This window comes from Parambassis ranga, chromosome 16 (genome assembly GCF_900634625.1).
Source record: "Parambassis ranga chromosome 16, fParRan2.1, whole genome shotgun sequence".
NCBI lineage: Eukaryota > Metazoa > Chordata > Actinopteri > Ambassidae > Parambassis > Parambassis ranga.
In genome coordinates, this window is record NC_041036.1 from 13,141,030 (window position 1) to 13,156,058 (window position 15,029).

General features: G+C 46.0%; 2 protein-coding genes across 2 annotated transcripts in view; both read right to left on the reverse strand.

Annotated features, from left to right (window-relative positions):
- Positions 1-1,623, reverse strand: part of cicb (capicua transcriptional repressor b) — a 31,474-nt gene extending 29,851 nt beyond the window's left edge. Inside the window, 1 exon segment of the mRNA XM_028424369.1 lies at positions 1,397-1,623. The gene's annotated coding sequence lies outside the window, so the exon portion shown is untranslated.
- Positions 1,624-11,045: 9,422 nt separating this feature from the next.
- erfl3 (Ets2 repressor factor like 3) overlaps positions 11,046-15,029 on the reverse strand; it is a 44,065-nt gene continuing 40,081 nt past the window's right edge. The window contains exons 4-5 of the mRNA XM_028424409.1: positions 13,831-14,972; positions 11,046-13,741 (exon numbers count right to left, since the gene is read on the reverse strand). Of these exons, the coding sequence (XP_028280210.1) occupies positions 13,046-13,741; positions 13,831-14,972 (1,838 nt within the window). The 3' untranslated portion in view covers positions 11,046-13,045. The remainder of the gene's footprint in view (positions 13,742-13,830; positions 14,973-15,029) is intronic.

The window sequence follows — 15,029 nt, forward strand, 5'->3', positions numbered from 1 at the left end:
AGCATGCAAGTGTTATGTGACAGTTGAAATACTGGCAGCTGTTTACTGGTTGGCATACCTGACTATATAACTGACAAAAAAAATGGAATGTGCTGGAATTTGTGCATTCTTGTCCACATTGATCAGGAGGTTGTAGCATAGATCAGAGACGACTGTTCCTGTTTGGGACCAAATGGCAGAACAACCAATGCTACATCAATGTGGCTCAACAAGCAAATGCAAACAATGCAAAGATGCCTACATCATGAACACCACACACAACTGCAATAATAGCAGAGGACATGAAGGATGCATGCAGGACAGAGGAAGACACTGGAGGAAGTGCAAATGTTTAAAAAAAAACAAAAACATAAACAGCTTCTTAAAAAAACTGCCCAGTCAGAAATGTCAGGGGTGCATCGACAGTGATTGCAGTGCAGAAAAGTGGAGAGGGGAAAGCCGAGGAAACTGCGAACGCATCCCCGTCTTCTTTGCGATGATTTCTTCCTGTGAGTACTACGAGAGGCGCTGCACAATGTCAAAGGAGTATTATGACTCGAGGCAGTCAGGCGGTCTGCTGTGCTGCACGGTGCTCGGTAACAAACACAAACAACCGGTTTCAAGTGGCGCTTTATTATCCTACAACTACACGGGCCTGATTCTTCCCCGCACAACCGTGTTTAGCATGCAAATACACACACACTCTCTACAACGCATGGAGTACACACACACACACACACACACACACAGTCCAGAGCTTCTTCCCTTATAGACTCTGGAAGGACAGTGACTGCATGTTTTTTTTTTTTAAAACTTGTAAAAGCAGGAACATTGTCGTGTTTCGCTCTAGTAAGCGGCTCAGTAACGTTAGTAGTAGTGTTGCTGGTGGTGTTTGTGGTTGTAGTAGTCGTAGTACGCAACGGCAGCAGCAGACTCCAGCACCCACCGTGAGCGAAGACCACAAGGAAACGCTGTGTTGTTGTATACGTCCTTTATAAACAACAAACAACCACGTTAGTAAACATTTGGAGCGTATTGCCGCAAATAGGTCGGTTGTTTTTTTTTTTTTACTATGCTGGCGCCGCTCCGCGCCAAACTCGAGAACTAAGGTGACGGAAAAGTACTCCACAGTGATCACACTAATGTAACACAAGCCGACACGAGGCGGGGATGTTCGCTGGACGCCCGCGAGGCTGCGGTAAAACATTTCCAAAAGTTTTTAGGCTGTTACACCCCCACCCCTCCCCTCTCCCCGGGGCTCGCGGAGCGTTGTCACTCCATTTCTTCGGACGTTAGCGGAACAACCGACCGACCGTTTGCTGCCGATTTTCGTATTGTGCTAACTCGCTGCTCCTGGAAAATTAAAAGAAAATGCACGTCAACTGAACATCACTCTCGCAACTAAGTTTCAACTCACCCCAAACACAGCTTTTCCCCTCGCCAGAAAAAAAGATTTATGGTCTTATTGTGCCGATGAGGATCCTCACGCTAACTCTTGCTTAACATCCCTTAGCTGTCGGCGCTGACGGCTGCACGCTCCGGACTCACTCTTTACTTTTCCTCCGCTAAACATGTCTTTCTCCCACAGAAACTCAAACAAGGATATAAAAAACTATCGCTCTTCTTTTCCACTATAGTCACAAAATGGTGAATGAACCACTAACAGCTGGGCGAGCTGACCAATGAGAGGTCGCTGACAGGTACAGTAGCCAATCAGCGCCGGCGTCACAGAGCGGATGGCGCGGCCAGCTGTCAAAGTCTGCTTGATGGACAGGGGGATCCAACCAATGGCGACGTGGATGCTGAGCCAGACCGGTGTCCTGTCCCAAACATTACAGTATCCAATAAGAGCCTTGGGAACCATAGGAACAGCATGAGGGCGGGTCGAGGGGAGGGAACACACAACTGGGAGCCAATAGAAAGACACAAATGTCCCCTCCCCTTCTGAAAAGGAGTATGTTTACCATAATTGACAGCACAAGTGCCGTCCCTGAGCAGATAATGCAGCTTGTTCAGGTACAAGTTGGTGCAGCACGATTAAAGCACCACAATGCGGTTAGTGTTTAAATTCCACCAGCATCCAAACTACTGCAAAGTGTATTTCCAGTCCTTCTGTTGTAAGTCAGGTAAAACAGAGTGAAAGTAGAGACACATGAACAGGCTGTACGTTGGAAAAATTCTCAGTGCTTCATTAACTCTTGCGTTTGGCGCAGCAGACGCATCGCTACCTCTTACAAACCTCTCTCTTTCTCTCTCTCCCTTTTCTCTCAGCAACAGACGCTCACTTTCACCGCTCTCATCCAATCAGTGCGCTCGCTCTGACGTGGGTAATCTCTGCGCCCCGCCTACTCCGTTGAAAGTGAACGGGACCCGTCTTGGATGACGTCACCTCAGCGACAGGCGATTGGACAGGTGTGCCGCGTCTCGGGGCCAATGGGCACACGCTGCGGTGATGTCATCACGAGTGTTGCCACCAGCTGGACTAAGGGGGCGTGGTCTGGCGTAAACTCGGCTAACCCCGCGTTTGCAACTTGCAGGCAGTGGCGGAGATGAACCTGTGTGTGTGTGTGTGTGTGTGTGTGTGTTTGTGTGTGTGTGCTGATCTCTGACTGGAACTCATAGCGCATTTTTAAGATGATGCTACTTGCCTGAGACGGGCATTCTGCACGTCCCACCCTGATAACATGACATTCAGTTTCAGCGCAGAGCAGAGGACATGACGGTACCCTGCAGAAGATATAGTGTCATAATAGTAAACATTACATAATCCCCTGCTCCGTGTGTAGTGGAGGACCAGACTCATGCTGAGACAGACTTCCATGCGGGATCACACAGGAGCAGCGCCCCCTGCTGCTGTCACAGTCCGCACGGCTGCTTCTCTCACTCCAGCTCAGTGATGGGAGAGATGTGTAGACCTAAAAACAGACCAGAGCTCTGATTGGGTGAACTGAGCTTTTTTTTGTTGTTGTTGGAGAACATTGTCCATCACTCATGTGTGCTTGCCTCACGTCTATGTTTGTGTGTGTGTGTGTAGAGAGAAAGAGAGAGAGGCTGGATATCGATGAAATATTGATGAAGGGTGACATCTAGTTGTGATTGTTTGGCACTGCAAGTGGAGACCCAAAAGTTCTCAGTCTGAGGCACAGCGTTTCAGTCAGGATTCTCATGATCCACGTCCTCTAATCCATATATAGTCAGTAGAAAGTAGTCAATGATGAATTTGGATAGGTGAGATCTACCTAAGCTAGCAAATGTCAAAAGTGTCAGAGTGATGTACTAAAAGCCACCCTGAGTTGTTGTGTCTTACCTTTGGCTTTAAACAGTGGCAGTCACTGCGTGTAACTCAGGGAGAAGGTATTTCAGAGTTTAGGACCTGCCTCTGCAAAAGACCGGTCGCCCCACTGTTTGCACCTTGACCAAGGGACCTGTAACAGATGCTGGCCAGCAGAGCGCAAAGCCCTGCTGGGTTGGTGAATGTTTCAAATCTCACATAAATAAGAAGGTGCAAGACTGTTCACAGCATTAAAAAAGAGCAGAAGTTTAAAATTCGGAACTTCACAGGGAGCCCGTGGAGAGAGTGGAGGACAGGTGTGATGTGATCATGCTTATGACTGTTGGTGAGCATGCCAGCAGCAGCGTTTTGTACCAGTAAGCAATAAAAACACATGCTTTTTCAAACTTTAAAGTGTGGCCTGGGTTTACACCTAAGTTCCGGACAGAAGAATTGTGACCGCACAGGGTTAATTGCCAAACGGAATACACCCATTGTTGTTCTTATTTAGACAGAGAAAGTTCTGGGACTGGTTGTTGCTCCTCTTATGAGGATCAATATCACCTCATTGCTTCATTTTCAGTGTGTTATCTTCTTTTTTGTTGCATGCCCCGCCAATCACTGTGCCATGTTAGCAAGTCCCTCCAACTGATCTCCCTTCTCCATGGGAGCCTGACCTCTGACCTTCACCCTGCACCCTCGCTCTGTGCACCCGTCACTGGGCTGTCAGTCAAACACCAGAGACCCTCCTCTCCTGCTGGGCTCTGCTGTCAAGCTGGCCTCAGGTAGAGACGGCAGCACAGAGGGAGGAAACATGATGGAATAGACCGAGAGGAAAATATCACTCTGAATAAACACAGACTAGGTTTACACAGCCTAGGGCTACCAGATACCCTTTCTAATACAGTGATGGTTTAGAATGAACTAGTTAATCTGTCCACTCCACACAAAGCCAGGCTCACATCAGGAATGTCTGTCACCTCAGAGTTTCCTAAAGAGAGATGCTCACAGGAGCATAACCTCTGACCTCTGACCCTCACCTTGACCTCTCACACAACATTGCATACCCCACCCCACCCCAATCAAGAGATACAAACAGAGTTCTGAGGGGCTAAACGGATCCAAAAACCAGCAGCGCTGCCGTCAGGAGTGTGCAACCCTCTAATATGATAGAAACTGACAATAAAACTGAGATTATGAAGGCTGAGAGTGGATTTATGCACACTGCTTCATCTTAAAGCTGGCCTCCACGCACACACACACACACACACACCCTGGAGCAATGGATTCTTGTTACCCACAGAAGAGGGATCATCAGAGTGGAGCTCAGATGTTAAATATTCAGTAAAGACATGTCAGATTAAGTTGACTGATCAGTCACACTAGCAGCATGGCTAACATGGCTAACAGACCGGCTACCACTTTGGTCCTGATTGAAATATCTCAACAAGCAGTGTGCTGTGAGAATTCTTCTTTCTGTCAGTGGAGTGTAGCTCTTTTGATTTAATGACTTTTGTTCGCCTGAAAATGTTTCTGAGGTTAAAGCAGAGATGAATCTTTTAGGTGTCGGCTGTTTTAGGTGGATACGTGCTGCCGTGCTGCTACGTCATTGCGTGGCTTGTGTGTCTGCACTCTTATCTGCCAATCCTCCTCTGCAGGTATTACACTGACTGTGGATAGGAGGCCTCACAACCCCACTTCAAGGTCAGCACACTATCCCTTTACTGTTAGCAAGCTAATGTTAGCATTTAGCACTGTTGCTTTGTAGAAACGTCTTGTTTGGACAATAATTCATCGAAAGCTTCCTTACAATCCGGGTCGTGAATCTTTGAATAGACTTATAAAAAATAATGTGTGCGCTCTTTGCTTTGAGCTTTTAGTGACAGAGTGTGCTGCTGAAAGGATGGAAGTGCTTTGTGTGTGTGTGTGTGTGGAGGATCAGAACAGGTTTGTTCCTTTAGCTTCACCATGTCTAATAATATCTGATAAATGCTGCATTCAGGCTGGGAGGTTAAGGATTTAAGGGTTCACAGTGGTATTAAATCCATAGATAAATCCAGTTTGGGTAAAGGGATGTCACCACAAAAAAAAAAAATGTATAAACGTCTGCTGTATGAGGATTTATTCACAGCCACTGAATGCTGAAGCCATTTGCTTTGTGACCCCTGATAAACGGCAGAAAAAGGAGCACATGGTGGCGTTATTAAACGCAGAAAGCTGACATCTATACACTCCGGAGAACAGTGGGCCCTTGTGCTCTCTGCATTCTTGTTCACAGTAACTTTACACCACTCAGCTGTTCTGCGGGTTCCACGTCATGTCCAGGAGCTGAAGACAGGGAGAGGCGTCCTTGGACACACAGATTCCTCCCTGTGTTAGACAGAAGACACAAGGCCAGCTATTCATCCGATGCGGTGACCATAACTGCAGCTTCTTTTAACGTCTGCATGACGTTTTGAGCATGAGTTGTAAAAAAATATCAGCTAATCAGAAAGTGGGCTTCAGCTGAAGAGGCGAACAACAAGATGGGAAGAGGCAGAAAAGGATGGAGACATCCAAGAAAAAGTTTCTGATGCTCATGTGTTTAAAGGGAAGGATTACAGCCTATAAAAAGCAGAAATCAACAGCAGGCACAAACCCTGCATAACTCTGGAAAGTCCCAGGCTCATGTTCGTAACAAAAAAATGTCAAGAAGAACCCACAATTCCCAGACAGTAATCCATTATTAGATACAGAAAATGTAAAAGTCATACTGGTATCAACAGTGTGATGACTCTCACTGACAGAGAGGAGACAGAGTGTCTCCACTTCTAGACACAGATACAGTGAATCCATGAGGAAAGGGACATAACCAATAACCCAAAATATAAATAGAAGTGCATATATAATGCAAAAGTGAAGTTAAGAAGGGACAAAAATCAGTGTTCATTGTTTATAGACATTTGAAATGTGGATCTGTCCACATATCACTGCAGCAAATCTTCACTGTGAAATAAGTGCAGTGAACAGACTGAGCCGGGTGAACATGGAAGCACCTCAGAACCTGAAGAGTCCTTGAATTGCTTTCCAATGCCTTTAAAATAACAGTAAATATCTCTCAACATACATGTAACAGCGATACATTGTGTAAGCTGTATTACAGTTTTCTACCAAAAGGGGGCGACAATCAATGAGAAATAACCAAACTGAGTATCTCTGTGTTGGACATACAAAAAAGTCATGAAAACAGGCCTTTACCCTGAAGTCTCAGTTCTAACTTCCACACATGTTTCAGTTGTTACACACTTCTTCATATTTCTGTGGGGGACATACAGTTTAAATTAGAGGACTTAGCAGGAAGGAATCAGCCGAAAGAGGAAATACAAGCAGCAGAGCTTCAAACAAACCACATCAATGTAGCACACACTCGCCTGTGCTCGGTGTGTGAAGAGCGCCGTGTGATAGTGCCGCTCTCCTGTGTGGTGTGCAGCTGTTCTCTGTACGGTGGAGGATGTGGCCAACTTACTAGCAGTTCTCTGTATGGAACCATATTGTAATTCTCTCAGAGGATGCAGCAGTCTGCGTGTGCATTCTTTCTGCTGTGCAGGGTGTGCATAATGCATAAGCTGTGGTTATATGTAGAGCACAGTGGCGGCTCTGCGCAAGTTTCTGCGAAAGCAGGCGCTTAGAGGAAGTGAAGGTAGAGGGGATGTGGCACAGGTGAGAGAGCACAGTGGTTGCTGTGGTCTCTCTCTCTCTTTCTGTCTTTCTCTGTCCTGTGCAGCGAATGGAGGACCTGATCTCTATACACAAGGTCAAAGAAGGTCACTTACTGACTGATAGCCAGTCCTTTGAAGCAGAGGGTTTGGTTTGTAGCCCTAACTGCATAGGTTTAATACATTGTAGGCGTTTTTCCACTGCAGGAACTAACAGGCCGTTTTAGTCTTTGTACAGGTTATGACAGCTGGAACTTTCCCTGTAGGAGCTCTTTTAGGGGTGAAAAAAGTTTTACCGTCAAGTTACTTCTGAGTGATTAAAACCGATTAAACTCATCATCTGGCTCAGCTCAGAACTAAAGTCCAGTGGATCCTGCACCACAAAGGTCCTCAAGTTCTTCTGGTAGGAAACTCAGAGTGGTCCTTAGACTCTTCACATAGGAGGTCTTCTTGGCATAACATTGTAACACCATGGGTACCACCAGGGCATCAGTCTCCAGTGTTTCGGGTAGTGCCAATAGTCTTTCATTAAAGGTCTCTAAGCCTTAGGACTCGTCAAAAAATGGAGGAGAAGCTTGCACAAAAGCTCAAAGACAAAACAATGAGGGTTTGGAATCACTTAAACTATTTTCTTCCACAACTGGCACCAGTTACACATCGTAGACGTACAAATTTGAAGGCATGACAGGCATTAACAATTTATTTCCAAATTTTAGTGATTATTGAAAATTCTTAACTGCTGCTTTGTGCATGATTATGATTAATTCATATACATTTATTGACATATATTTTGCTGGTGCTTTTTTAATCTAAGTTTGTGATGTTTCTCATTCTATTTAAGTTTTTTTATTAAATCACATTAAAAAACCCGACAGTGCCATTCAAAGGTGGCAGCAGCTCTTCATCACTACTCCAGCAGCCTCGCCTGCCCCTCCTCCTCCTCCCTGCATATATTTGTGCCTGTAAGTGATCTGAGGAGAAGGCCGTCGATACTGACGTCAGTAAATGGACGAAACTCATGTGAGCATTATGTGGATGAATGGACAGCAGCAGCACAGACAAAGTGCTCTTCTCTCTGTCGGCTACATATATAATCTGCAGCTCAGCAGCTACGTGTATTAAATTTGACCTAAACACAGTCATAAAGGTGAATCCATAACTTTGCTTTATGATAAAACAGATTTGTTTTATTCTAAACTTTTAATTTCACAGTTACATGGATTCAAAGATTCTCAGGAGATGACTGAAACCTGTTTTTCATCCTTTCTATTATGACAGCATCCCAGTTTAGCTCGGCATAAACACGGAGCCTGTCCTTCTGTAATGTTAGTCACTAACCGCTGACTAATTAACATGTTAAATTTGAACAGAAACTGAAGTGGTTGTTTCCTCTGCTGTGAGGCATTGCTGAGCAAACAGCTATTAATGTTAGGAAGTTACTGGAGGCACCAAAAACAACGAAAAGTTAGGGGGAGGGTGGTCTTTGCTGCTGCGTGTACACACAAGTATAAAAACTATTTCTGTAATGAATTAAAAATCCAAAATCCCTCAGACTCCTGGCTCACTATTGACGAGACAATAGGTCAGGAGTCAATCTCTTTGTTTACTGATAGAACTGCAGCCTGATTATGTCTCATTCATGAATATGGATGCATGAAAGAAGAGCAGAAATAAACAAACAAGTGTCATCTTCATACTGGGTTTTAACTGGTTTTAATTAACCCTGATTACAGCTTAATTACAAGTTTGAAAAAAAAAACACAAAGAAGTGGAGAAATTCAATGTTACATCATGGTATTAACTCTCATCTCTCCATCTGAGTGTTATGTAACTGCTCGGGGGGAGAAGAGGTGAAAGAAGAGAGAGAGAGACTGAAAGAGGGAGAAGACAGACCTTTACAAAGTGAAACAATACACATCTTTTTTCTTCCTTTAAAATGATACAACCCCTCTGCCTCCCCCCAAAAAATAAACAAAAAAATATACAAGAGAAAAAAAAAAATATAAAATTAAAATTACAAGACATGAAAGATAAAACCACTCCCCCTGCCCTACAATAAAATCCTCTGCGACTGCACTTCTCTCTCAAGCCCCGATGTTACTTCTGTCAGCATCAAAATTACTATTACACATCTTAGTTATATTACATTTGTAAAAACTAAAGACAGGAAAAGGGTTTTCTGGTTTGAGGGCACGAAGGATTAAAACAGGGAATGGAGTTTGAGGGCACATCCTCCAAAGTGATGTACACAACATAAAAAGCAACAGCTAACAGAGCCGTGGAATAATAATGCCAGATGGAGAGGTAAATAACCCGATGAGAACAATAATAACAACAACAATAATCAATAGCAATATAGACATCATTAAAATTACCCAAGAAACTGTTATTCCTTTGATAGAGAAATGTAATGTTTGTGCTGTTTGTCTACTCTTTGTTGAGGCCTGAACCAGGATGAGAGAGAGTCTGTGGTTCAATCAGACTCCAATCAATGGTTTTTACCCTGCCATATCATGTCTGAAACAGATCACACTGCAGCTAGCAGGAAGTCAAATGACGCCTGAAAGAGAGCAGGGAAAACGGTAAGAAGAGAGAGTGGCGTCTTATTCGTTGCTAAGATATGAACAGTAGTAGTAAGGCAGCTGTCAGTTCAGATACAGACACAGGACTTGGTGGGTCTGTGAGAGTGTATGCATGTTGTGACATGCTCCGGTCCAGACCACAGCGGTCTGATGAGGAAATTCGATCAGCTCAGCTACACAGACCGCCTGCAGGCCATCTATCTCACAGCTTGCTGCTATAGATCTGTCTTGTTGCTGGCCAGGCGGGGACAGGCCGCCGGTCAACATGGCTCAGTTAACCAATCAGACGCCTGGGTGACCCGGCCACAGGGACTGTTAAACATATCACCGACATATTCACTTTGTGTGTGTGTGTGTGTGTGTAAACATGCATAGTTTGAGCAGAGGGACTTCCAGGACAGGGCTCCACATGTCCGACTTTTCTGACCTTATCTTACAGTAATGATTAACCCCATCACCCCCCACCCCCAATCCCCTGTGAACTTTGGAGTGTTATGCTAACCGACTGAAGAGAAAAGATTACTACTTTACCAATAACCCATGAGCTAACTCTGATTGCACACACACACACGCACACGCACACGCACACGCACACAGACAGCCAGCCAAGAGAGGTGGCCTGGGGCCAGGACAGCGCGAACCAGGGAGAACCCCGCTGAGCTGAGCAAGACTGTAGACAGGAAAGAGCAGAGTGCTGCGCGCTGAAAGGGCAAGCTACTACAAATGAAGTGAACAGCAGAGTGAACCAACCGTCTGAATCATTAGCAGTCTGTTCGAGTTCTGATTTTTTTTTCTTGTTGCTGGTCTTGTTCTGGTAGACTGGCTGTGCTGTTTTTCTCTGACTTGTTTATCTATGAAACAAATGTACAAGGAAAAAGCCCCGGACAGGATCTTCATTTTGCCTACCCACAATACCATGTTATAGTATGTAGTGAGTGGCATTACATGTCTTACCACTCGAAATAATCCACTTACAAAAAATCCTGAAACAATCACATCATTAAAATGCTTTTAAAATGTTTACCTTTCTTTAATAATTTCTTTTAGAATATATAAAGATATAGTCTGTATGCATGTTATTAGAGCTCACTTTGCACTTTTGTACATGCTATAAAAACAAGGCATAGAGAGGCAGTGTGTGTGTGTGTGTGTGTGTGTGTGTGTGTGTGTGTGTGTGTGTGTGTGTGTGTGAGAGAGAGGTTTGAGGTGTTCTCTGCTCTCAGTCTCAAAAGGCCTGCCAGCCTCACCAATTCTCAGGGTAACATTCAGCACGGCTAGATGTGAAATTTGAACGCAACTGCAGTTCCAGCAATGGCCTCTAGAAGTGAGTAACTCCACAAATAAATTCTTCCCAGAGATGATTTATGGCTTGATAGCTAGGTCTTATCACGTTGATTTGTGTTCAAGTGCTATTTTTTTATATATACATTCGTAGTTATTGTTGCCTAAAAAAAAGGAAGTAACATCACGGTCTTCAGCCAATGGAGGAGCCAAGCTACTTGCTCGACATGAGAGTGGGTGTTTTTTTGTTTGTCGTTTTTTTTTTTTTTTTTTGGGGGGGGGGTTGTATTTTGACATGACTTTTGTACAATGGGTGGAGGTGGAGCTGTGTTCTCCCCTGGTATACATGATCTATGTTTACAGTGGTACATATAAACAATTTTGGTCTCAACAGAATTCTCAAAAGACGTCCAGACAACTGTGAAGGTTGTCATGATGACAACAGAGGCATCACCTATGGGTGTGATGTCAGGGTGGGTTTGTTTATCTTTATGTAGAGCATAATCTATCACAATCCGGTCATCAGAACAACACATTATCCTGCTTATTACATGACTACCAATAGTACCAACAGCCTGTTTTGCATTACGACAGTCTCTTACACACAGCAATGGTCTATTGTTCAGAAATACGACGACCACCCAGAATTAAGCAAACACAACCATGTTGTAGTCTTAGGTTCACATAAATTATGACAGCGCGGTTTGAATCTTCTTCACGATCTACATCTATGCTATCCCTTTCAACTGCAAGAGGACAGTCATCAAGTAATCAAATATGTAGCTGGAATAACAGAACAATTGCATAAACACGCATTTGAAACAACGCTATAATTCAAGAAGGTGGTACTATTGCACAATAAACTGCCACAAAACATCACAAGAAGAATTAATAGTTGTTTAGAAAAATTATCCAAGTATCAAACACCGTGGGGTTTTTGGCATTACTACACTTACATCATACGGAGGGCAAAATAACTGTGCATCTGGCCGTGCTGGGGAGAGCTGGAGGTCCACGTTTAAGAGCTAAAGGCAGTGCTGTGCATGTGTGTGTGTGTGTGTGTTTGCTGGTTTAGTTTAACACTATCTATGATTGTTAGATGAGCTCTAGCTGGTGAACTATGATTCTGTGCTGCAGAGACTTGAGGGAAAATCTTTTCAGTGTACAAGCCATGTTAGGTGAGGTAAGAAGGCTAGTCAACAGTTGCTGGAATCCCACAAACCCTTCCTCTCCTCCCCCCCTTGTGGTCCCCTCAGCAGCTCTTCTTCCTCCTCTTTTCCTCTCCTCACATCTCCCTGGGGTTAAAATTATTTCTGTGAGCAGAGTCATGATTTCTCCACAGGTGGTCCATAAGAGAAAGAGGGGCAGAATTGGAGGGAGACAGAAGGAAGGTTATATAGAAGTCAAAAGCTCTGAGAGAACAGTATACCAGAGTGTCAGTGTGTGTGTGTGTGTCGTGTGTTGCATTGAACACTGTTGAGTGCTCAGTGTCAGTGTTGGCTGGGTTTCTGTTGCTCCTGTGTATTTGTGTGCATGAATCCAATAAACATACAGCAATAGGCTTCCCTGAGTGGAGTGGGCCAGGTTTAAGAGTCGGTCAGACAACACCCAACAGCCCCACTCTTCAGTCTGACACACACTTTCCTTTTTACCCCAGTCATTTGTTCACACGGGTTTTGTGAGTTAAAGAATGATGAGCCCTCCTCTTTACCTCACACTCTCCCCTTTGTTGCTCTCCTACATGTCACTCCAGGGCTGTGGGTTTTTTTGATACAGGCACTTAAAGTCCCGTTGTCTCATGAGAACAGTCGCATGGTGTTAGGGAGAGTGTGTCCCCTGAGGAAAGTGTTGACTGGCAGCTGATCCAAATGATGGGGGCCTGAAGGTGGGAGCGGTGCTAGTGGGGCAGGGCATCTGGAGCTTCACTGGCCAGGTGGGAGGTGAACATCCCTCCCTCTGATTTCAGCTCTGTGAGTCCCTCGTGTCCCATAAGCATGTGTCCCAGAAGAGCCTGGATCCAGACAGATGATTAGTGGTGGGTCTGACACATCAAGTGACAGGCTGTGTTTGAGGTGTTGGTTTATGTGTGTGTATATTGGACCGTGCTCTCAGGTCACTGAAGGTTTCAGGAATTTTGTTGTTGTCTATAGGGGAGAGAGATTACAGAGGGACCATTTACATACTCCTATCCCACCTCCTGCACTGCTTTGGCAGTAGTGTTTAGACTGAGGCTCTCATCAGCAGTCTTTATTCTCTAGAGACAGCTGTGCAGTAGCACGATGCAACTCTGCGCTCACCCTCCGGTGCGAGGCCAGTGGTGTTGCTAAAGAGCCCTCGTACGCTAATGGAGGAGGACTATCCCCTTCCCCGCTGCCTGTCCCATCTTCCTCCATTTCCATCTGTCCATTACTTTGCCTCTCCCTTTCCCTCTTCTCCTCTGGTCGCACTTTTTTGTCATCCAACTCCTCCTGTGAGGCCTCCATGCGCTGGTCTTCGCTCCAACGTCTCTTGAAGCGCAGCTTCAGGGGGATGCACTTGGTCTGGGGGGCTCCTGCTGAGGTCCCCTGAGGTGGGGGCAAGTTGCTCTCTCCTGGCTCGATGGGTTCGGTCTTGAGGATGGGCAGCCCACGATTCACACTGGAGTGTGTGTGCTGCGAGCTGTAAAAAGGCATCAGGCCAGGGGGAGGAGGAGCAGGGGCCTTGAAGACATCCTCATCCAGGTCTTCATCAGGATGGGGCTGAGATGGGGCTGTGCCATTAGCAAGGTGGTGATGATGGTGGTGGTGGTGGTGGTGGTGATGGTGGTGGTCAGGAGCTCTGGAGTGGCGAGAAGAGAAGAGCTCAAAATCCTCATCTCTTTCATCTGGGTCTTCATCACTAATGTCTGTCACTTCCACCTCTTCCTCTGACTCAATATCAGAGATGGGCTCCACCTGTAAAAACAGAGGGTCAAACAATAATGAATAAAAAGGAACTCACTGGATGGTAAAAACAGGTCTTTTTTAAATTTGAGAAAATCTACCTTTATTTTGGGAAGTCCTGCACTGTTTAGGGACTGCGTCGAGGAGGAGGCAGAAATGAGGCCTGAGCCACTGGCTGAGCTAAGGTCGCTGCTGAATGACAGCGAGGAGCCCAGGCCAGAGGTAGAGGACATGGACCCGGATCCTGAGCCTGAAGACAGTGAACTTTGCCTGGGTTTACTCTGTTCCTCCCTCTGCTTCCTGCCCAGTGGTGGCGGCTGCAGCTTAAATTTGAAGGGAGACATGTGTGGGGGCTCCTCACCCAGATGGAGTGGGTGATGCATAGGGTGGGAATGAGGGTGAGGGTGGGCAGAGTGAGGAGGATGCGGGTGGTGATGGGCGGAGTGGGCCAGAGGTGGATGATGATGCCGGTCTCCTGCTCTCTCTCCTCCTCCGGTGGCTCTTTCCACTCGCTCAGCTGCTCCTCTCTCTGTAGTCAGACTAGCCTTATCCGCAGCAGGCCGGTGGGGCTGAGGTATGACAATGTTGGGGTACTGGAGGAAAGCTCTGGGGCTAAGGCCGTAGTTGTACACTGACTGGGTGTGGGCCTGCAGGTATCGCTTCATGTCTTCTGGGTTGAAGGAGAAATGTGAGCCTAACATAGGTGACAGAGTGGGTGAGGGAGTGTAGGGGAGGTGAGATGTGGGTGTCATGGATAGCGCCGGTGATAGAGGAGGGGCTAAGAGGCTGGCTCCTCCTGGTCCTGGCAGGGGTGACACAGGAAAGGGGGACAGTGGCTCTGGGTGGATACGGTGACCTGTGGGGCCACGGGAGCCAGGGTGATTAGCAGGGTTTCCTGGCCCTCCATACATCCGGAACAGGGCTTCATGAGACAGACGGGGATGGATAATGCTCCTGTAGCCTCCTCCGCCACCAGGTCCTCCTCCTCCGCTCACACCTCTCTCCGCCCTCTCCTCTCCTGTTCCTGTGTTACTCTCTTCAATCTCAGAATTGACTGAAGTGCCATCACTGCAGTCACTGACAGAGCCACGAGCCATTCGTCGGGCCACAGAGCTGAACATGCCCCCTGGACTGCGCAAGTCCTCGTTAGGGGAGAGGACTTCAGAGGGTGTGGAAGGAGGGAAGCGAAAATGGGTCCCTGCACCGGTGGGGACAGGAGGAGCACTCTGAGGGACAGTGCTTCCTAGAAAGGGAAAGAAAAGAAGCAGAGAATAAATAGAAATAATATATACATTTCTCT